Raw genomic sequence first — 23,981 nt, 5'->3', positions numbered from 1 at the left:
CTCGTCGCCACTTATGACAAATAAGAAATATTGGCTTCTCTAAAATGGTGGAATTTATGGAAGTAGCTTCGTTTCCTGTGACCGAGAAACAAACGTAGCATCTCGATTGTCGCGTGTACATCTAGCGTGACCGACAACAGTGACGTAACAATGAGCTGTATCTTTGCTGAGCCATCTTCGCGTTGTATTCTGTCGCGAGGTGGTTTAACATAAACTTAATTTATCTCTTTAAATACAACAGCGAAGATCAAATAAATACAACAGCAAAGAGAAGGATTTAGCAGCAAAACGAGAGTTGTTAAAAATAATCTACGAAAATCTCGGAGAATTAGACAGACACATAACGTTATTCTACATAGCACAGAAACGTATAACAAGTTACATACTAGATTTGCAAAACGAAAGCGAGTAATAAATCGCAGTGATATAGTAAGGTGGGGGAAGATGGGACACCTTTTCATTCTATTTTCTAGCCCCATTGGGTAATAAACAAAGGTCATTCAAAGAATTACAAAACTATATTCGCGCGACTCCCATATACCGTTGTTAATTGTTTAAAATACCATCAGGATGTTTTGATATTGTTCGCTAAATGTGTCCTATCTTTCTATATTTCAGTTAAGCAGCCACATAACACTTTGTTCGGGATGTTGTTACATTGCTGAAACATCATTAATGTGATTAAATGTCGCCAGGATAAGTGGCTTCGTCGAAAAAAGCCATTTCTGTCTCATTTACTGGAACTATAGGTTGCCATCGGCGCTTTAAACGTTAAGACCAGGCGTCCGGTTTAAATACGAGAAGGTATAGATATTTCTTTGATGTGGTTGGTGTGGGTTGGTGGTGGCAGGGTAGAGGTAAAGTTAAATCGCTCATGGTAAAACAGCAATACTCGTTTAAGCAGAAAGTGGTTTGAATATTGCGTGAAAAGGGGGTGTTTGTTTAGATATAGTGGAGTGGGGGAAGATGGGACACCTTTTTATTCTATTTTTTCGTCCCATTTGGTAGAAAACAAAGAACAATCAAAGAAATATAAAACCTTATCCTCACGACTCCCATATACCGTTGTTAAATGTTTAAAACACGATCAGGATATTTGAATATTATGTTCTAAAGTTGTCCCGTCTTCTCCCACCCTACTATATAATAGGTTGGGGTAAAATGGCTCATGTTTTGAGCCTATTTTCTCGTCCCATTTGGTAGTAAACAAACAACGTTCAAAGAATTATAAAACCGTATCCTCACTCTTAAAGAATGAATAAAAGTGATAAAACAGAGATGGTGGGATATTATGAACTAACGGTTACCCCACTATACTATATCTAACTTTTACCCATCATGCGCATTAAGTACAGAAATAGAGGGTGCAGAAAGACAACAGTGATGTCATAATAACAACGTGGTCATTGACTATAAAATGTTTATGCGGCGACTACTTCACAGTCACCGTAGAACCATCCATCCATAGGTACTTCAGTAAAGGTTCACCAGTTAAATCGAATGCTGTAGATCATCTCTAGGTATTGGTTGGGTAATATTGTGCATTTGTTTGTAAGCGAAGAATGTTTCTAAAATTATATAACCGTATCTTTACGTTTTAATTGTTAAAAGCACGATTAGTAATAATGGGACATTATGTGCTAACGGTATCCCATCTTACCCCGCACTACTATGTACAATATTAACAAAGCAATCAGTTGTATGCGTTCGCAATTGCTAAACACTTTCTCCTAAACAAGTATTTACAGATTAACCTTCTCGTAGCATTGCATAGAGTGGATCGTTCAGGTCGGTTTCACAAAGTTTGTATCTCAAGTTAAAATGTGAATTGGATGTATAAAGTAAAACATGGATCGAATAGATGCAGAAATACCTGTTCGGTGTCCTTCAAGACGGAAATATCATGATGTCAATATCAGCAGTTTGCTTCATATTAAGCACGGTAAGTTAACATTTGTTTGTTTCATGTTTTTTTTTATCGAGTTTTCCAACAACTTTTATTTTCGATATGTTACTCGAATGAAAGCGTATAAACGCTATAAAGTATTGCATGTAGCATAAAGCTGCTAAGTTAGGGTATTGTTATTTTAACGATTTTCTGTGGGTATTATGTTACTTCTGTTTCAAGCATAATGTGTTGAAGACTTTTGGCACCTTCGGCAAAACACGTTGCAATTTACGTTAATACTTTTAAGCTTTAACGTTTTAGGAGCCAAAAAAGTCTTTGCGGTTTTGTCTACCATAAATCACTATAGAAAGATAAAAATTAAACTTATTAAAGGCTATATAGTTATAAGCACTGTATTATATGGATATAAATGAAGAGGTATAATGGTATAATGGTAATGGTAGCAATACCGGGGTTAGTTATGGTTGATCATGGAATGTAGCGGTGGATCTTATGCGACGGCGTTTGTCTGTCAATGTAAGCGACGCTAGCATAGCAGAAGCGAACACAGCACGCCATGCTTCAGTGGGTCCATTGTGTGACGTATATCATGCCCCGAAACCCAATGCTGGGGTAAAGTAGGGGTGTGTGGGGGGAGGTGGGGGCAATTGTGATTGTGGGACTTGAAGGAATTAGAGAGCTTCAGGAATGTGGTTTCTATTGTTGCTTGTGAAAACGAAAACAAACCGCGCAACAAACACCCGGGCTCAATGCTAGTTTCACACATGAGGTTGTTTGGAAACTCTTGGCTCATGCCGCCATTAATGTGCCCGAAGATGAAATTAATATTATGTGGATTAAACCTCTTTAAATTTGAGACCCCAATTGATACATGTTGTGTCTTTATGCTAACTTTTCATTCTGTTTTCCCGTCCCATTTGTAAACAAAGAACATTTAAAGAATTATAAAACTATAGTGGTTCTTAAACTAAAGGCAAAAATAAATCGCAGTTAATTGTTTAAAACACGATCAAGATATTTGGATTTTATTATTATATACTAAAGGCGCCCGTCTTCCTTGCCCTATATATATTATGTTCTCTGTTCCAGTGGGCGCTGGGAAACGGCCATCTGATGCACAACAACAAGCTTCGAGCTATCAAAGCAAATCGAAGAAAGAAGCGAGGATGGGCATACTTACAAGTTTACCGAGCGAGCAAACGAACAGGCATTTAACGAGGGGGAATATTCGGAACTTTCTTGAGGAAGAAGTGTTTCAAGATCACAACAATAATATTACAAGCGGTATGGTATTGAATGAATGAATGTAACTTATTAGCCTCGCGTGGCGGGGAAACGACAGTTATAACACGGATGTTCTGTTTTAAACAGCTCGTGTCTGTTTACCAGTTACAATGTATGTAACTTTATGAGTGATAATCTTTATGCATTTCTGGCAATTTTGACAACCCTTTAGTGACCACTGGGTTGGAGCAATTGCCGTTCAGTTTCTTGCCCACGGACCCATATACGCTCACAATAGTATCAACGTAGAGATTCAGACCTTCTGGCCTTTTCCCCATGGCGCCGCTTCATGTTCTAAATATACTTATGATTGCAATCTAAACGCAATGCTCCATACAGATTCTGACACATCCGACCACCTTCATGCTTATCATGGGAAAAAGAAAGCTAAAGTGAGGAAGAAACCACGTCGTCACACGGTGGCGACATCGAGCTCGATAAAACTTGATGAGATCGAGGTATGAATGAATGTGAACTGTTGACAGCCGTTATAACAAGATGTTCTGTTGTAAGTGTCTTGGCCAAGAACGCATATACTTTCAAGCTGAATAAGCGAACGAATTAATGTAACTTGTTTTTATCCTCGCGTGGCAGGGAAATGGAACCAGATGGCAGGGAAATGGAAGTCTTTATAACACCAGCGTTATGTTGTAAATGACTTGCCCAGGAATGCATATACTTCCCAAACTAATAAATTTCATCTGTCATTCTCGCCGGCATGCTAAGATAAATACCTTACATTCATTCATATTTTAAACGCCAAAACAGGTATATACATTTAGCATTGTAATAAACGAAACAAACCACACTCGATCTAAGACACCAAAATATAAACCAACCTATTAAGCGATCAGGTTAACTGGAAGCCACTCTACACCCATTAGGAATCCAATCAACCTTATAAGGTAATATAAACAATACTCGTGATGTTTAAACAACGCGACGCATATACCTCTGTTAAGATAAACACGGATATAGTTTTAGGATACTTAAAGGATAATTGAATTCGCTGTGACGTTATATTATGGTCTGTTTTGTGAAAAACTTCTTTTTGTCTTTCCGTCACGTTAAGAAAGGTAAGAGTAATATATATGGTAGAGTAGGGAAAGATGGGACACCTTTTAGTAGGGAAAGATAGGACACCCCCGCATAATATCCAAAATCCTAATCCTGTTTTAAACAATTAACAACGGTCTATGGGAGACGTGAGGAAGCGGTTTCATAATTCTTTGAATATTCTTTGCTTACTAACAAATGGGACGAGAAATCAGAATAAAAAGGTTTCTCATCCTACCCCGCCCCACTATATTAAAGTTTTCATCATGATAATAGTATGCGTATAACGCCCCTTACAGTTATAAAGTAAAGAAAAACTTCACGGTTTTCTAACTGTTGTTAAAAATAATTTACTAGTCGCCGCGCAAAGAAATAAAACAAAGACATATTTTTTTTTGTCTTAAATGTTCTGAAATTCTAATAAGTGCTACACGGTGTGTGATAAACACAATATAATCGACTGATATCAAAGTGTCGTGATGTTAATTAACAAAAGTAAGTAGAAACTGGTCAGTTAAACAAAGCTGTGATGAATCTTTTGTTTGTTGTCGCATTTTATATCAAGTAATTTAAACCGACTTCAAAAACTAAGGCACGCGGTGGGATCAATGGTTTGTTTACCGCTATAACATTTAGTTTAAACTAGTCGCCTAAATGCTAGTTAGTTTGTGCCTTGTATTAATATATAGTAGGGTGGGGGAAGATGGGACACCTTCAGCACATAATATCCAAATATTCTGATCGCGTTTTAAACAATTAACAATGGTCTATAAGAGTCGTGAGAATATAGTTTTATAAATTTTTGAATGTTTCTTGTTTACTATTAAATGGGATGAGAAAATAGAGTCAACAGGTGTCCCTTCTTCCCCCACCCTACTGTAAATCTACGAGTTCTTAGTTAGGTATAAACTGTAGGTTTAGCAGAATTTATTTTTAATGACACTTTTCTTCGAGTATAGTTTTTACCCCCAGCGTGTTTTAACAACTGTCGTTTTGCTGTTAATTTGTTTTTCTTCGTTGTTTTAATTACTACGATCTCCGCCATACTGCTGTATTAAAAGAGATAAATTCAATTTATGTTATAGTAGGGTGGGGGAAAGTGGGCCACATTTACAATCTATTTTCACGTCCCAATTGGTAGTAAACAAAGAACATTTAAAGCCGTATCCTCACGACTTTTATATTCTATTGTTAATAATTTAAAACACGATCAGAACATTTGGATATTATTTCCTGGAGGTGTCCCATATTCCCCACCCTACTAAATGCAGTTCATACTAAACAATATATAGTAGGGTGGGGGAAGATGGGACACCTTTAGCACATAATATCTAAATATCCTGATTGTGTTTTAAACAATTATTAACGGTCAATAGGAGTCGTAAGCATATAGTTTTATAATTTCTTGAATGTTTTTTGTTTACTACTAAACGGGACGAGAAAATAGAGGTAAAGGGTGTCCCGTCTTCCCCCGCCCTACTGTATAAGCATACAGCTCGCTTTGCTGGTCTAGTTTCCCAGCCAATCAATATACAACAGCAAAATTAGACGAGCAATTCCACTTTTAATTTTGCCTTCCTTTGACGAATTGAATAATTTAGGAGTTGGCGAGTTAGGGTTGCAATTTTGAGGCAGGGTGACATTTCATGCTTGCCATCGTTTGCAGAAGTGGATTGCCGACTCCAAGTTACATGATGCTTCAAACGTTGATGAATGTTGCATCCCTGAGACGAAGATAACTAGGACGAAGTTGGCGGAAAACAAAACCAACTATATTTTCTCTAGCTTAGTGGGAAACGAGAGAAGGATGCAGCGGTCGGGTGAGAGAAGAAGGCGAAGCAGCTGCGGCGATCTATCGCGTAACAATAACGCCATTTGTGACGTAATACAGGGGGCGCTCAATGTTCGGCACCGCAGCGTTCAAAGCGTTGAGGCGAAAACTAAGACTTCGAGTTTTGGGCTAAACAGAAGACATACCTGTTTCTTGACACCGAGACCTTACGGTAAAATTTGGGACTCCACCGCTTATCGAATGGCATCGATTAGCGAGAACCGCGCGACGACAAATGGGGATTGTGACGTCATCAAGGATAAAGTTCAACAGACGAACGGAAGAATTCTGGAAGATTCTGACGAAGGTTGGTGTGTGTGACCTTGTGCTGTGTAATGTATATGTGCAATATATAACACGATTGTACTGCGTCTGCAGTTTGCGGTATGTCTGTAGCACAAGAGTAATATATGTAGTAGGTTGGGGGAGATAGAACACTTTTTGAAACTATTTTCTTGTCCATTTGGTAGTAAACAAAGAACATTCCAAGAATTTATAAACCATATCCTCACGACTTCCATAAACCGTTGTTAATTCAGGATATTTTGATATTATGTGCTAATGTCCCATCTTGCCCCACCCTACCATATATATGTGGTTGCCGCCAAGTGTATTAAATGTGCGGATCTAACTATTTATTGGTTTGTGATCTTAAAAGACCAAAAGCTACAACTTTCTAGAGGGTTTCCTTTATGATACAGCTGTCGACAACAGCATATCCATATTTTATTTCCATTTCTACGCGTGCTATATACCTTGTGTGGGGCTGTAGGTGTACAGGTTATGAATGCGCAATGCTCAAAGCACTTTATTAAAGTTTTAAAACGTCAACTTGAAAAATCATCCACACTTTGTTATGAGTGTATGCGTCGAAATGAACGTAGAATCGCCAACGGGCAAATACAGTTGCGAAACACCACGGTTATACTATTTATATTTGCAAGGTAAATATCGTATATTGACACCAATGTCGCTTGGAATAAATTTCTTTAAGGATCGATATAAAAAGAACCTTCGTTCGCCTGCTGCTATATAACCGTGTGTATATGAGTTGATTAGGCTGGCTATGGGACTTATATAAATATTTATGTTTACCTTTAGTTTTAATGGGGCTATAAAAGTATAACCAGGCGAACTTAGGTATAGTAGGTTGGGGTAAGATGGTTCATGTAGGTTGGGGTAAGATGGTTCGTGTATGTTGGGGTAAGATGGTTCATGTAGGTTGGGGTAAGATGGTTCATGTAGGTTGGGGTAAGATGGTTCATGTAGGTTGGGGTAAGATGGTTCATGTAGGTTGGGGTAAGATGGTTCGTGTAGGTTGGGGTAAGATGGTTCATGTAGGTTGGGGTAAGATGGTTCATGTAGGTTGGGGTAAGATGGTTCATGTAGGTTGGGGTAAGATGGTTCGTGTAGGTTGGGGTAAGATGGTTCGTGTAGGTTGGGGTAAGATGGTTCGTGTATGTTGGGGTAAGATGGTTCGTGTAGGTTGGGGTAAGATGGTTCGTGTAGGTTGGGGTAAGATGGTTCGTGTAGGTTGGGGTAAGATGGCCCATGCTTTGGTTGGGGTAAGATGGCCCATGTTTGTGTTTTTCTTTTCTCGCCCCATTTGGGAGCAAACAAAGAATAATCACATAATTATATAACCGTATCCCTGTGACTCTAAAAACGTTGGAACTGTTAAAACACGATTAGGAATATGTGACATTATGTGCTAATGGTATCCAGTTTACTTTACAGTATATTCTGACTGTCGTGAGTTGTATGTAAGTTCAGAATTAACACGCTTCAGTGCTTTAGACCGCCGTTTTACCACAAGCTTCTATTTTTAGAGGTAATAATTCCCGTGGGTGTTCGAGTTAGGGTGGGAACCGTTTTATCCTTGCGACTAAATCGATTCTAATTCACAAATTTTGAAAGAGTGTCACGTCTTAGGACGCTTTACTGCTGTATTCCTTTTAACTCGGGTGTTTTATGCGCTGGGTAACTCGTTGCGCGGGTTGTATTGTATACAGAACCCTGTCAAACTGTTAAATGATTTATGCAGATCTCGTGAGCGCTGCTGGAATGCCATTCAAGAGTAAGAATGAAGGTTGCAATGGCGGTTCGGTGTACGACACTTTCCTTGATCTGAGTAAGTTACCATGTGACGACGTTGGTGTTGAAAAGCAATTAGCAACTTCGACGAGTGGTACTTGTGCTGTGACGAGGACTTCAACTATATCGGATATCGATGAGCGCACCAATAGTTGTGAAGATATACAAGACGTTGTGTCGGACCTAACCTACTCAATAATCGACCAAGTTGAGAGGAATATTTTGAATGAAAATATAAACAGTAACAATGTTTTGCCGACGCAAGGCGAAGTAAATACACAACAGGTGGCTACACCGTGTGTTTTGGGAACCTGCAGCCCTGAAACAGTGAGCGAGGAAACGCGGCCTGAGTGTGACCATAATGTAGACCGCAGCTCCAGGAATGACGACACGGGTGTTACCGTCACAACAAAACCAACAAACCTGTTCTGTGAAGATACGGTGGAAGACAAACAAGGAGAAGCCGCTGGCAAAACAAACGGGGATTGTGGTGACAATGTCAACTATAACGACGACGTTAAAGTATGCGCTGGTGCATCTAATGCTGCGGGACAAGGTAGCGACAATGAGGTAGATACAAGCTCTGTGAATTCAAGTTCAACTGGAGAAATTCCCGATAAAACAACTTTGAAACTGAATTTGGATTTCCCGACCGATAAAACGATGTCGTTAGACCGGAACTCGTTTAGTTCGCCGGATATTGGTTTGCTGCATAATCTTGTGACGAAAGAAAAGGGTTGTCGGTGTAACGGCGAGAAATCTGAACTACCTTATGACAGTAGCGCAGAAACTAATGCAGACAACGCGGTCGTAAGGTCTGGTTTAAAACGCTTGTTTCAAATTGCCGTTTCTACAGTAGACGGGCAAAGGCGGCCAGGCGCAAAAATAAAGGATGTTTTGGACCTTCTTGAAAGCAAAGGCATTCGACTCTCGGATCCGAGAATGCGCGAAACTTTCCGAAGAATCGACGCAGAACCGAAAGGAGCCGAGTCCGAACTAACAATAGAAACATTCAGCAGGTTCGTGGTTGTTATGTGTTGGTGTAAGATGTTTGTTTTGTGGGGGGGGGGCAAGATGGTCCATGTTTTTTTACAAGGGGTGGCGGGGCAACGACAGTCGCTATATATATTTTTATTATTCTTTATGGGTGAGGTCCCGGTCAAGGACCTCAGATTTAGGCCAGCAACACAGTCGTTATAACACGGGTGTTTTGTTTCCCACACCCCGTTTCCGCTTACGAGTTACCACGTGTGTAGTTTATTTATCCTCACATGACGGGGCAACGACAGTCGTTATAACACGGGTGTCCTGTTCGTACACTCTTTTAGGATTTTTTATTTTTAAATTTATGCCTGATAATTTAGACAACCCATACGTGACCACTGGGTTGAGGAAATTGAAAATAAATTACAGAATTTGTTCTCCGTCCTTTCACTTTATACGCGGGGTTCTCCTTAGTCAACTCACCATACCCGGGATGAGCATATTCAAACTTCGAATGGAAAGAATATTTGATAAAATAAAGAAGATACTTCAACAACAGGTAAAGAAGAGAATATTTTGTTTTGTAAAACACCCACAAAGTTATTTATGTGGTAACTTGTAAGCGGCACAAGGTGTATGAAACAGAACAGCCGTGTTACAACCAACGTCTATACTTACTTTGGTTACAACGATTGTTGTTTACCGGCCACGCGAGGAAAAATAAGTTACATACATTTATATCGGCTTATAACATTACATTATGTTTTTTCCACCGAGTTCTTTACGCACAATTTCCCTTTGATTAGAACATTAATCACATTATATTGTTTGTAGGTGTAACGATCACGTCTTTGATCGAATAACCTTTGTCCTTTTTATTTTATATTTTAATAAGCGTGTTTCGACGACTGTCGTTTTACCGTTTTTTTTTGTATTTTCGTTTTGACTACTTCGATCTTCGTTACCGTGAAAGCTTAAGGAAGCCAGCCAATATTCAGCATTTCGTTAATGTTGTTTTTACCATATACAGCCCCACCAACCAACCGGTTCTATTGATCCATTCTCAAACTATAACGTAATGATGCGGAGAAGGAAATCTCACCACACAGTGTCGCTAGCACTATGCACGGTGGACGGACAGAGACTTTCTTTTGGGGACAAAGGTAAGTAGGACAGTGGTTAAGATCCCTGACTCCGAACCAGGGGTTATAGGTTCAGGGCTTATGGATGCTACCATTGTCGGTGTATATATATATAGCAAGATATTTAACAGTAATTGCTCCAACGTATTGGTTATGCGAATAAACTTTACGAACTGCCAATAAAAAACCTAATCACCCACAAATTAACATACATGATAACTCGTATGCGGGCACAAAGTAAACGAAACAAAACACTCATGTTATACCGACTGTCGTTTTCCGCCACGCGATGATAAATAAGTTACATTCGTTTTTTTCCCAGAAACACCTCACCCATTAAACGCGTGCGCCACCATGTTCAACTACTGCCTTGCCCACGCCCAGAACGGCCCTGAGGTGATGTTGCATTATTTGGGGAAAGAACCAAAACCAGAAGATAAGGTGAAATTTTTATTACGTAGCAGAAGTAACTTCAATAAAACGGGGCGGGGTAAGATGGGACATGTTTTCATTCTCTTTTACTATCCTGTTTGGCAGTAACAAAGCATATTTACAGAATTGGATAATAACCATATTATTTTCTATTTTTTGTTTACTACCTAAGTACGATAAAAGATAATGAAAACATGTACCATTTTACCCCAACCTGCCATAATTGCGTGTTGGTAGTTTTATAACTTCATGTTGTACTCTTGTACATGGATGCCAGTAATCAAAGTGCCAACTAATGTACTGGATTAGCAACAGCGCATCTGCATTAGGATTCCCTATGGAGTCTCCATATAGTTTACACCCTGTCACCTATACAGTGTAACGTCTGCATTCTAGGGGGAATTAACCTTTAACAGCGACGGCAAAGTTTGGAACCCCCTCACTAAATCCGGTGCGTTCATGACCTCGTGTTTAGTATTCCGCGAGATGGCGGTGGAGGAACGACTCGATGCTCTGCACGCTTTCTACGATTCCCTGAGTGGCCACGAACCGCTTTGCTGTGACAATCTTAGGTAAAAACGAACGTAACTTATTTATCCTCACTCGCGTGGTGGGGCAACGACAGTCGTTATAACACGGGTGTTCTGTCGTCACCTCGTGCCCGCTTACTAGTTACCACGTATGTAATTTTTTCTTTATGGTTAGTTTGACAATCTAGAAGTGACCACTTGGTTGAAGCAATTACTTAATCTGTGCATTGTGTCTTATGTATTATCTATTATGCCTATCCGCCATTAATTTCATTCCTTTTCCTCTGCAGTTACAATTTCAAGCGAAGTTACGCCCACGAAGAAATAGGAGCCGCATATAACCTTAGTTCAACACAGCGATTACCAAGAGGAACATCAGAGTTTATCGCTGAAGCGCTCGACTTCCACTTCCAGTCATCTTCAACTGCTATGACATCGGACGCTTGTGCCGTCAGTGCTGCTACGCTAGCTAACAACGGCATCTGCCCGCTAACAGGTAAGGATAGGATAATCCTCTTGGTCTGGATTAGTTAATGGCTTATTAGAACAGTAACCCAAAATGTCCAATTTCTAACTGTCTGCGCGACAGTAGAACCAGCGGTATAAATTTATTACGGGTTTTTGACTATGGAAACAGTGTGTAATGTTATTTATATGCAATATACTGTGGGTAAGATGGGATATCGTCCCATATTTCCTCGTCGTGTTTTGGACTCTTACAGCCGTAAGGTTGCGTTTATTTAATTCTAAAAAATGTTCTTTTGCTTTCTACTCAATATATGACGAGAAAATGAGAATGAAAATCCCATCTTACCCCACCCTTCCATACATTGTGTGGTACCAGTAGGTTTTGTATCTACATTACATATGTTTTAACATCCCTTTGTTGGAAACATATTAATCACCGTTCTAACATGGCGTATATATATATATATATAGGGCGGGTAGTTGTTCAGCAATCCTCAGTAGAAGCAACATTACATACAATGCGGACGTGTGAACCCGATATACATGCCCAAGCTGGTGAACGGGTAAGACCACTTTAACACTCTCTATTGCTATTTTACTTTGTCCTAGCAACCAATGTAAAAATATATGAACAACGAACATAAATGTACTTGGTTTAGAGAACCACGAAAGATGTAAATTGAGCAATTTTTAGATTACATGGGTCAATGGTTTGACACTTCCACCTTACCTAAGGATACCGGGTTCAATGCTTAATACTGATAGGTGTATTTGTGACAATGTGTCGTTGGGCAAACACATTTAATGGCAATTGCTCCAACCCAGTGGTCTCTTATGGGTTGGAGCAATTGCTAGTCGAACCTTCAAAATAAAAAAAATATCCATAAAAACAATCACCCACAAAATGACACATATCTGGCAAGTGGTGTATGAAACAGAACACTGTATTACAGTGACTGTCGTTGCCTTGGAAAGTATATATATTTTACACTCATTCCATTTAAACTTTATTTCACACCCGTAACACATTGCGTTATATAGTTACAAGGTGTAGCAGGAGGCTGGAGCGAAAACGGCAGCATTATGTTAGTGGTCCCTGGTGTGGTTGGGATCACCTGTTTCACTCACTGTCAGTCGTTACACACAATCAAGCAAGTGGTGCGCTGTTTATTCGAGGTAAACTTGTGTTTGTGGGTTTAGCAGTTGTCAATAAAGCTCGTCGCTGCTACCATTGTGGGCGTATGTGTCCTTGAGCAAGACACTTAACGGCAATTGCTCCAACCCAGTGGTCACTAATTGGTTGTCCAAATTATCAGCCATACATAAAAAAATAATCACCCACAAAGTAACATACATGGTAACTAGTAAGCTGGCACGAGGTGTTAAACCCGTGTTATAACGACTGTCTATTTCTGGCCACGCGAGGATAAAGTAAGTTACATTCATTCATTCAATGTTTAACTTGTAACAAAATCTGTGAATCTGACCCTGATCTGGTGCTCATATAGAGTTGGATGATTCTTGTGTAATGAAAGACAGTTAGGATCTGGTGTAATGAATTTGTAACAGTCAAAAACTAAACCAATTTTATAATAAAAGATAGATATTTCTTCTAAATGGCATCGTGAGTCTCACTCAATTTAAATAAGAAACTGACAAAGGCGTTCAAGGGAAATTTGCTGCTAATGCCTTTTTCATCAGTGTGTAATTAAAGTAATCTTCGCTACTGTATGCGAAGAGATAAAATTTATGTTATGTAAGCAAAAAATCGCTCAAAAAATTGGCGTATTTTAGAACTCTCCCCTTGAAAAGCAGATAAACAATTTTTTTGTTAAGTTTTCACAGAACAGTGATCTTAACCAAACCTAACATCTTCTAACTAAACCTTCTTCCCCAGGAACTCAACATCAACTTTAACTTTATGGTTTATCGAAGTTTAAAAGACAGAGGTAACATGATGTTCCGGCGATGATGCAACCAACAAACAATCTTTGCTAAGCTTGCCTTGCTCCCTTGTTTTCCTCAGTTATTTCTGATGTTCGTTCTTAATCATTTAATAAAAGAAATGCAAAATTTTCAGATATGTTGAGAATATGTGAAATTTTGTGAAAAGAATGAGTATAGTTAGGTAATTACACCTAAACATATCAAGGCAAACCTGATGATGCCTCACTGTATGGCAGACAAAACAACAGTTCTTTGAGATAACAAAAATGCAGAAAAAAACATCATTTTTAAGATCACAAAATTTACCAAAAGATCTCTTTAAAACGTTAAATACACATAATACAGCAAAATAATATTCTATATTGTTGCGTGGTAACTTGTAAGCACTATTTTTTAAATCATTATTTGTTTAAGTTCACAAACAAATTGCCAGAAGATCTCATTCAGACTTAAACACACATAGCATAAAATAATAACTTGGCTGCATAAGTTTTGTTGTGAGTCAATTTATGTTTTAACTCAAGTAATTTAAAACAGCACAATTCCTGATATGTTATACGTAATGCAATATATCATCATAACTAATTTTAGACATAATTTATGATCGTAATTTTAGAATCTTCAAATTGTCCCAACACCTATACCATAAGAAAAGGCTTACAATAAACCAAATACAACAACAAGAGTTACAATGAACAATTTAAAACAAAGTTTTCCGCACTTGAACATCAAACTATGTTTTATCTTGATCCAAAATGTGTTTTTCAGCTCCGTACAGTTGACCAATAGTAACCTGTGATTATGTGCAGTGTTAGGGGAGTCTGGGTGACAAACTTTTAACACAGGGGTAAGATATCATTCAGCACATCAGTTTTAAAAACTTTTTCCCTGCTGTTAGGTCTTTTTACACTTTTACTTAAAATATTCTTAGAAAAGTATAAACCCTACAGCCAGGACTGCCTAACTTTTAAAAAGTCAAAAATGCGCATAAGTTTTAAAAGGGTAAAGTTTATTGAACATTTTTGTATGCTCAACTTTATTAAAGTTATGTGCAAGTTGTCACATTACTATTTAAGCTTTTTTTTAGAATATAGACTGATCATTGCACTATCACCAGTGTATAGTGTTTATTTTAACATATGTTTCTTGAGATTAAATTTGAATGTATTTATACTGGGTACTCATGGGTGCTTTGATTTATTTTCGGGGTGTATTTGAATACCTTGCATACCCGTGTGAGGCGCCTATACCTCCAGCTTAAAAATTTAGTGTCACAACCTTAACTGTTGATACCTGTCTATTCACAAGTTACCTGTCTCGTTGTGGCTTCAATTTCTTCTTGAATTTTTAAGTTTATCAAATTCAGTTTTGTTTCGTCATTTTCGTTTAAATATTTTTCATAAACATGTTGCGCTCGTCTTAAAGCATGGCTTCTGTTGAAAAGATGGGATGCGTTTAAATAAAGTAAAAAGAATATATTGTGCTACTGAAGAATCTCCCCCTCCCCCACCCCACCTTATTTGCTAACCACTAACTCCTAATCCCTAGGTTAGGGGGTTAGTGGTTATAGGGGTTAGCAAGTAAGGTGGGGGGGGGAGACTCTTCAGTAGCACAATATATTCTTTTTACGACTCTCTTAGTGAGCAGAGGTTAGAGGTTATATGGGGTTTGTGGCTGGGTTATACAGAATAGTAGTTACATGTTACTGGTTGGTGGTTATGTTTAGTAGAAAAAGTAAGAGGATTCTTCACTAAAAATCTAAAACCACTTGACCACTATATACCATTGATTTCTTGTTACAAAAATAGGGTCAATGAGCCAACTGTGGCCTAAATCCCAGGTCCCATAGCTTGTCACACTAAAGGATCTTACCCATATAGAAAAGAACCTTATAAAATAAAATTCTAATAAAAATCTTAAATTTTAAAACACATTAGTTATTACTAGCACCAAATAATGAAACAGCCAACACATATAATAAAATTACCTGAAATTGTAATCGGAAAATTTACTGCATTCCCTCAGTAACTGTTTGTAAAGCTTGGGAAATACCGATGTTGCCATTGTGGTGTTAAGTAAGTAACCAATTGAAGGATATTAACAATATTCACAATATTTAGTTTCAAATCTAACTTCGACCGATCTGTACCCTTCCTGTCTTCGTTGAGAAATTGTGCTATGAACCACATGTGCAAAACATACAAACAAACAAACAAGAGTGTCTAGCCCTAATGAATGAGTACGAATTATAAGTAGAAAAATTTAATTTGGCCTTTTCACTACCAAGGTCGACTAAGCTCGATCAAAAACAAACCAGAAGTAACCAATAAAGCGGAATTCGGTCGCCATTTATCGTAGGAGAAATTGTGACCTTACCGTTAAAGCAAGTGGAAATATACTATAACGTCCAAGGTCATATTGCCGAAAGAAACATTTTTTTGTATTTTTTTTAATAATAGATAGGTAAGTTTTTCGTTATATTTATTTAATTTTCGCATAATTGCACGGCGTGACGACTAAACAAACTTAGTAACTAAACCAGGGAAGACACAATGACGTCGTACTTTGAAATGACGTTTTGTAATACGAAGACACTCTTTCGTGCCATACCAAGATTTTGACATTATATACCACAAGTAATGAAGCAGGAATTATGCTTTGATAATTTATTTTGCAACAGGACAGGACAAAGTTATAACACAAAATAAACTAAACGTAATGACGTTTATTAAAGCTTCTGAAAAATAGAAACCGGATTAAAATACCTTCATATAGTTTATGTGGCTGGCGTTGGTTTACGTTACATTATATTAAATGTGTTACCATCACATTTACGCGAATATTATACTGGGTGTTGGTATTACTCGAGTATTTGTGTAACAACGTAGCGTTCTCACTAACCAAATACAGCTTAAAAATCGATCCTTCGCCCAAGAGTGTACAATAGCAAAATCCGATCCAGCAAGATGTTCGCCATAGCTTCATTGCATATATTTCATAGACATGCAAAATGCACTATAGCAGTGACTGACTAAAAACAGCTGGCAACATTAGGTCCAGCAGAGTAAGAATACAGCAGCGCAGACAAAAACATATATCGATATACATACGACCCAGTCGTATAAACCTCATATCCAAACCGTGTATCCTTTATTGGCGTCTTCGTCTTTGTTCTTCGTCTGCAAAAGTAAGATATTTATCGTATAGTTAAGTCACTTAGTTCCGTTTAGGTTTTTTCACATTTAAATTTATTCCAAAGTTAACGTTTATTACGAAATCATAAACAATGATATTATACAATACCTTGCGCTTTTCTTCGGCAGCTTTATTCGCTGAATTTTCTGCAAAAAAAACAAAACCGTTAAATATCGGTTTGTATATAATTACTTCACAATTACCTTCATTATTGTTTCGCGTCATGGTCCACTTGATCCTCTGTAACGTCACATACCATGTTCTGAAAAATTAAATACAAAATTATATTTAAAGCAAAAATTGTGACGAAACAATAAACCTACGAAGCGGGTTCTTCTGTTGCGTTATCACCACTTCGTGACGTCACATCATCGACGTTTCTAGAAAAGAGCTTATGTACGTAATAATGCCAATTGTGATTTACACTATACCAGGTCTTTGATCTTCTTGCTTCGCTCATAGCGCAAATATAATTAGAACAAATGTGCCTTGGGTCGACGAAAAACGCGCATGGGGCCCCATGAAAAAGAAAACGTGGCGAAACGAAAGCGTAAAACAGACGCGTGTTCTTCGGTCATGACATAACGCGAGCGGTGAAGAGCGAAATTCGAACGATTGTGTCGGTTTGTGACGAAACAACGCAGCGCTTGTGAACCGAGATAAAGCGTGTATCATCGCGAGTGACGTAATAAAGTGTCGCGATTCTTGAAACAGAATGTGATAAAGAGAAATCTACACCTAAAAAGTAAGAAAGGCACACAACTTTTTTAGAATAGTATCATTGTATAGGTCCGGCGCCGTGGCGTAGTGGTTAGCGCGCCTGCCTGTAACCATTAGGTAATGGGTTCAAGGCTCGTCGCTGCTACCATTGTGGGCGTATGTGTCCTTGGGCAAGACACTAAAAGACAATTGCTCCAACCCAGTGGCCACTAATGGGTTGTCCAAATTATCAGCCATACATAAAAAAAAGAAAAAATCTCCAAAACAAATAATCACCCACAAAGTTACATACATGGTAACTCGTAAGCTGGCATGTTAAACCCGTGTGATAACGACTGTCGTTTTCCGGCTACGCGAGGATAGTAAGTTTCATTCGTATATTGTAATGCAATAATACATTACAGTATATAGTAGTATAAAGCTATACAAGATATATTATGGGAAATGGTATGTCGTAATATAATAATAATGTAATGAAACAATACATAATTAACTCAAGTCTTGCAAAAAAACTTGTTAAAACCTTCCAACTTGTAACCCTTTGTGGAACCAACTCCATTTAAACTGAAACGTGGTAACTTTGTGGAAGTTCTGTTTTATGCGCGGAGCAATCAAGGCGGGGGAGATCAGCTGATGCGAGGCATCAGTCACGTGAGCAAACTGACCAATCTACTTCGAGAATGGATAGCGGATTGTGACGTCAGTTCATTATTGTGACGTAACATACCAAGTTTACAATGATTCGAGATTTGGAATGAATCGCGATTTTTTCTGAAAAATTATTTAAACACTTACGTTACTGTAAATATTTTTATATTATATAAAAAATATTGTTGCACATTCAAATTAGATTTTAAATTTATTTCATTTAAAGTTTTTTTTCTTATTTTTAAATATAAAAACGTTGCGCTTATAGGATTTAGATATAGTTGAATGCGTAACCAGCTTACACAAAATCCTGTAGGTCAGATTTCAGATTTCAGGACTTTTCTTTTACCGTTGATTGGAAACCGATTATCTAGTAAATATGGCAGAGAAAATTGCCGAAACCGTCGCAAGAAACGGAATTGCGCTTCACCCAAAATATTATGGAGCAAAACGTAAGTTTAATGTCGTAGTTGTGTTGTTATTTGCAATTAAACCAATCGCAATTTTTGTAAATTTCAGTTGAGCCTGGCATGAAGCTGCCTGGTGATACGAGGCTATTTCGAGACATTAAACTTTGTGAAGTCCCTCAGTGGATCATGAAACGCAACTTTACACCTCTAGGAATGTGGTTTTGGGTAAAACGATGTAAGTATACAAGTTAACAAGTATATACCAAATACTGTTATATGGGTTAGGAAAGATTTAAATAAAAATGTCGAATAAATTTTAAATTTATATTAACACAGTTAAACTACGCTAATATACATTCTTTAGTCGATAGGATAACTTAAAAATTAAAAGCTAAAATAAGCCATGCAAGCAAAATGTGTTTTCGGTCCATATTCACATTTGTGCAAATAGAATGATATTGAATTGAATTCATTGCCTTACAACATTGGGAAAAAATGTGTCCCATAAGAAGGATAAGTCGCACCGGTCGTTTGTGATCAATAGCATGTTGAATTTCGATTTTTGACACAATTATAATTCTATTACAGTGAAATGGGGTTGGCAATCCAAGTACCTTCACGTTCGAGCACCAAAGGGACATTATTATGCTCAACTTGCAGTTTGTGCCAGCATTGCTTTCTACTTGTCAGAATATATTGATGGAGGGATCAGTAAGTTTCTTTTTTTAGTATTTTTTTTTTAAAGTATCTCATGGAATATTATGTAATGGTCACACCACCGAATGGTTTTTGGATGCTCCACCTTTTACAAACTATTACCCATATAGTTATTACCTACTAAACCATGTAGGGCTACTCACCAATAACCAACTCTTTTTTAAAAACCTCTAACTACCAACCTCTTGACACCAGCCTACTCTGTAACGTACCAGAGGATTCTTTAGTAGTGCAAAATTTTGTACTTCTGTTTTATCCAAAAGTGTTTTATAACGACTGCCGTTTAAGCCTTTCTTTCTCATCTTTTCACTTTCGCATTCTACTCTGGCCTTAGTTATCGTGACCAACATAACAAACAAAGCTATTCCTTCATTATCTATCTTTATCTCACAGAGCACGAGCGACACAGGAAATATCACTAGAAGAAATCTGATCTTATGTTTATCAAAAATTGATGTAAATTAAAACGAATTTAATAAAAAGTTCAAACTCTGTTATACTTTGTTTGTATTCGGTTCATTATATGTTGAAATAACCAATGATAAACTCTGAAAAATAGTTCTTGGAATAATCTTTTAATCTTTAGTCATAAAAGATAGACACCACATTTATATTAATATATAGGCAGAAAGTTAATAGCAAGAATAAAGAATACTGCTAGTAACATAACTTCTAATTTGACCGCTAGATTTTGAATGAACGAATGAAGTTAATTTTGCATTTTTGAAGATATGGTTAAAAAAAACTATCCATGGAATTTCTGTGTTAAACTGTCAGGTAAAAATGGGTTCTTAAAATACATTTTTAGGCAAGGAACTAAACCAATAGCAAGAATGAAACATGCTGCTGGTGTTTTAACTCTTATTTGACCACTAGCAAGTAGTAGTTTTTAGGGTAATACAAAACCACCTTTGTGAGGTAAAACAAATGAGGTAATGGACAACTTTCGGCTAAATCCCAGGTCATAACTGAGGACCTTACCTATAAAGAATAAATACATATACATAACATTGTATTTGTATTACCCAAAGTCCAGGCACACATGTGGAGCATGTTACATTTACATGTGAACATAGTCTGGGTGTTGGGGTGATAAGTCTAACCTAAATGCCAGGTTCTTGACCAGGATCTCACCACACAGAATAACATATAGTAGTTCTGTGTTCAATCATCATAATGACATTTGAGATGCAAAATTATTTTTCAGTCTTTCACACGAGTCGCCTCCTTTTTCTTTCCTGTTTTCTGCTTTAGCAATTCTTGAGCCAAACTGTATTGCTCGTTTCGGAGCCACAGCTGCCCCATGTAGACCTAGATCATATGCAGCCCCCCTAAGTAGGATTTTCTCCCCAATTCCTCTTTCCAATCGTAAATCAGCTTTAACGTGAACCGGTAAACTACAAAGAAACTGAACAACTTCTTCATCAAAATAAGGGAACCTTGCTTCCTTCCCATGGTCTGAAATAATCCTATATATGGGATGAATGTAACTTATTTATCCTTGTGTAGCAACCACAGTCATGATAACATGTGTGTTATACTTATACACCTAGTACTTGCTCACAAGTTACCACATATGTAACTTATTTATTCTCACATGGCGGCAAAGACAGTCGTTATAACATGGGTGTTCTGTTCCATACACCTCATGCCAGATGTTATTACAACGCACTTAGAGCGTTAAAAATTACCAAAACAATGTTATTCCATCTAACATACAAACATCTGTATTTACTATTTACCTATCATCGCGTCCCAAGTTTCTTGCTGATATTCTTTCAACTTCCATGTTGATCTCATCACCAACTGCTCCCCAATCATTGTTGCGATCGTATATACCTCTATGTCTGGAGTAACCAGCCAGTTGTTCATCTGCACCCATCCCACACAACAGAACACGAGCATTAGACCTGGTTACACAAATGCAACACTGCATAAAATTCACCTTTGCAGCATTTTTGGCGAATGACCGTTTTTATGAAGCAATATTATACCACAAAGTATGCACATTGGACTTGGTAACACAAATGACACTGAAAAATTTGTTAAAAATCATTAAAGAAAAATAATAGTAGCGGCAATTTTATTGGTTATCTTACAAGGACTACAAACGAAATATTGTGGGAAAATCTGTTTCTGCTGCCATGGTGGGCGTATGTGTGCCTTAGCGGCAATTGCTCCAACCCAGTGGTCACTAATGGGTTGACTATATTGTCATCCATACATTAAAACAATCACCCATGTGGCCATGTAACTTGCACCTGCAACCGGCATGATGTGTTTGAAACAGAACACCATTGTCAAATTAACTGTTGTTAGCCCGCGACAATGGATAAAGCAAGTTACATTCATTCAGACTTTAAACTATAAATAAAAAAAAATAGCAGCTTATAACAACCTGTACTTTTGCTCCCCATTTAATAAACCTTCTCCCCTGCTCGCAAACCAGATAGCGCAAGCAATGCTGTCATCCAACACCGTTGACTTGGGGCATGACAGCATCGAAATTCTTTCAACACGTTTTTCCCCTAACTCTTCCAACGTAACGTTAATCTCCACAAAATTCCACTTTCGTTTCGGGCAGAGGTCTTTCAGTTCTTGGTAAGAAGATCTTCCTGTTATTCTATCTGGGACCTCATATATATTATCCTTTACCAAAGCATTACTCTGCTTTGTTTTCGATAATTTTCGCCGCTGTTCAAACGCAACATTCAACAAATCAATTGCTTCATTCTTTGGTATGTATATATCAGCTAACAAAGCAAGCACAGAACAGTCAACGCCACCAGAAAACAGAACTCCTATGTTGCAATTTTCACCAGTGCTTGTATGAGCTGATGTTCTCTTCATAACGGAACGCTTGAGTTTGGCAATAAACTCTCGACACACCGGCCATAAATTTTTATCACTGCATGATTTTGCCAGAATTGTCAAAGGTTCTACATGTGAGGATATGTGTGGCAAGTCAACCAATGGATAATTATCCAATTTATATTTATACTTAGTGTGCATTGCAGTGTTAAGGATCCTTCCAGTTTGAAAATCTTCACAAACCTTTGGCCTAGGATTTGTAATACACTTCCATGGATGAAGAACGATGGACTTTTTAAACCCAGACTGACCATCCTTTATATTTACGCAGAATATTCCACATCCGGCAACTTCCTCCCAGCTAGCATTGCGTGAACATACTGACGCCAAGGTCAAAGTGTTTTCGTCCCAATTCCAAACCAGACTACGTCGACCAAAATAATCTCGTCCAAAATAAACTTTAGAGTTAGCGAGGTGATAATACACAAAAGACCAAGGACCTTCAATGCAAGAAAGCAGTTGAAGAATTTCTTCATCATTACATTTGTCTAATGAAGATAGAAGTGCTGTTGTGTCACTTTGACCAGGGGATACCTTGAAAACAACACAAGGTTTAATACAAGAGAGCAAAGCTAGAAGATAATGATAAACTTTATAAAACACAGAGGAGGCAGAAATAGTTGGACATCACATGCATTCCTGTGAAATAAATCTAACTTTTTGGTTCAAATGTTTGCTGATTAATGCAGAAAATCTGCCACTCCAAGTTTGGCCCATACATATAAATATGTTATGTATATATTATATAATTATTCGAATATACAATGTTTTATTTGTCCAACTTACCTTCAAACCATCGAAAATCTCTCCATTCCACAGCAAAATATTCCCTTTCTTGCTTTGTGCAGGTTGTGAGCATATCTGTTGACCTTGCATGTGCAACACCCACCCAGCAAAGTAGAGACCAACGTTCCCACATTCAGTTTCAATCACTTGATGATCATCTGGACCTCTTCGAGCAAGACTTTCCGAGATGTCTTGGTAGATTTCATTTCTACGGCAACTTGACTAAAGATATGAATAAATGTAACTTATTTATTCTTTTGTAGCTAGGCAACGACAGTTTTTATAAGAAGTGTGTTTTGTTTCAAATACCTCCTGCCCGGTTATAAGTTACTACCAATGTAACTTCGTGGGTAAACTTATATTTAGATTTTTATGTATGTCTGATAATTAAGACAGCCTGTTAGCGACAATGGTGTGGCAGCAACGAGCCTCGAACCAGTATCCTCCTTGGTAGAGCCAGCGGCAGCTGTGCTAACTACTATGCCATGGTACCGCATATAACCAACCGTAATGTGGCATTTATCCAAGCTGGATCGAGTAGTTAATTGTTTTCATTGTATTTTATCTTCCAAACAGACATCTTGCACCTAATGAGTTGCACCCGGCTAAAGTGTACGCGGGGGTTACGGGGCCTTATACCTAAAAACGACAGACTATTGGCAGTTTATTAATAAGACTTATACTGTACTATACGGAACAGTTTAACGTATTTAAAATGTATCTTGCAACAACTTACCGGTTGGTCATTCCGATTACAAATAGAGAAGAATATTCCACACATTGTTGTGTATCTGTGACGTCACAATACCACCGCGAAGCGGTCTGTTGCGCCACCGGTGTTTCCCCGAAACCCGCACTGTAGTAGTTGTGTTTTATCAGGCGTAATATAAATGTAACTTGTTTATCCTCGCATACCGGGGCAACGATAGTCGTTATAACACGGGTGTTATGTTTCAT

General features: G+C 37.9%; 4 protein-coding genes and 1 long non-coding RNA gene across 6 annotated transcripts; 2 read left to right on the top strand and 3 right to left on the bottom strand.

The window, feature by feature from the left end:
* The first annotated feature begins 1,746 nt into the window (after nucleotides 1–1,746).
* On the top strand, nucleotides 1,747–13,809 carry LOC149737434 (uncharacterized). Of its 2 annotated transcripts, XM_089874853.1 has the most exons (13): nucleotides 1,752–1,942; nucleotides 2,999–3,193; nucleotides 3,533–3,651; nucleotides 5,916–6,387; nucleotides 8,125–9,193; nucleotides 9,588–9,717; nucleotides 10,189–10,321; nucleotides 10,623–10,741; nucleotides 11,129–11,304; nucleotides 11,553–11,758; nucleotides 12,202–12,293; nucleotides 12,772–12,906; nucleotides 13,628–13,809. In XM_089874853.1, exons 1-13 carry the CDS (start codon nucleotides 1,849–1,851, stop codon nucleotides 13,700–13,702), a joined length of 3,015 nt encoding a protein of 1,004 aa, XP_089730979.1. In that variant the 5' UTR covers nucleotides 1,752–1,848; the 3' UTR covers nucleotides 13,703–13,809. The 2 variants fall into 2 exon arrangements, 1 of the variants encoding a protein (XP_089730979.1); XR_016384622.1 differs by lacking the exons at nucleotides 12,202–12,293; nucleotides 12,772–12,906; nucleotides 13,628–13,809 and having other exon boundaries at nucleotides 1,747–1,942; nucleotides 11,129–11,411; nucleotides 11,553–11,687.
* On the bottom strand, nucleotides 13,769–15,888 carry LOC149737433 (LYR motif-containing protein 4-like). Its single transcript, XM_089874866.1, has 3 exons — nucleotides 15,665–15,888; nucleotides 14,990–15,110; nucleotides 13,769–14,470 (listed from the first exon to the last, which is right to left on the bottom strand). The coding sequence occupies exons 1-3, from the start codon at nucleotides 15,739–15,741 to the stop codon at nucleotides 14,411–14,413; spliced, it is 258 nt and encodes an 85-aa protein (XP_089730992.1). The 5' UTR covers nucleotides 15,742–15,888; the 3' UTR covers nucleotides 13,769–14,410.
* Nucleotides 15,889–16,672: 784 nt separating this feature from the next.
* Nucleotides 16,673–17,470, bottom strand: LOC149737432 (uncharacterized). The gene is made up of 4 exons (XR_016384623.1): nucleotides 17,196–17,470; nucleotides 17,076–17,134; nucleotides 16,981–17,018; nucleotides 16,673–16,856 (listed from the first exon to the last, which is right to left on the bottom strand). It is a non-coding gene; the product is annotated as an uncharacterized LOC149737432 (long non-coding RNA).
* A 1,058-nt stretch (nucleotides 17,471–18,528) lies between these two features.
* LOC149737431 (ATP synthase F(0) complex subunit f, mitochondrial-like) lies at nucleotides 18,529–19,864 on the top strand. The gene is made up of 4 exons (XM_089874865.1): nucleotides 18,529–18,692; nucleotides 18,760–18,885; nucleotides 19,239–19,361; nucleotides 19,761–19,864. Exons 1-4 carry the CDS (start codon nucleotides 18,620–18,622, stop codon nucleotides 19,787–19,789), a joined length of 351 nt encoding a protein of 116 aa, XP_089730991.1. The 5' UTR covers nucleotides 18,529–18,619; the 3' UTR covers nucleotides 19,790–19,864.
* A 504-nt stretch (nucleotides 19,865–20,368) lies between these two features.
* Nucleotides 20,369–23,921, bottom strand: LOC149737430 (asparagine synthetase domain-containing protein 1-like). Its single transcript, XM_089874854.1, has 5 exons — nucleotides 23,761–23,921; nucleotides 23,025–23,246; nucleotides 21,766–22,772; nucleotides 21,110–21,277; nucleotides 20,369–20,836 (listed from the first exon to the last, which is right to left on the bottom strand). The coding sequence occupies exons 1-5, from the start codon at nucleotides 23,803–23,805 to the stop codon at nucleotides 20,539–20,541; spliced, it is 1,740 nt and encodes a 579-aa protein (XP_089730980.1). The 5' UTR covers nucleotides 23,806–23,921; the 3' UTR covers nucleotides 20,369–20,538.
* Between the last annotated feature and the right edge of the window lie 60 nt (nucleotides 23,922–23,981).

Source organism: Ciona robusta, chromosome 3 (genome assembly GCF_009617815.1).
Source record: "Ciona robusta chromosome 3, ASM961781v2".
NCBI classification, from domain to species: Eukaryota; Metazoa; Chordata; class Ascidiacea; order Phlebobranchia; family Cionidae; genus Ciona; species Ciona robusta.
This window is presented reverse-complemented; position numbering and strand designations above follow the sequence as displayed.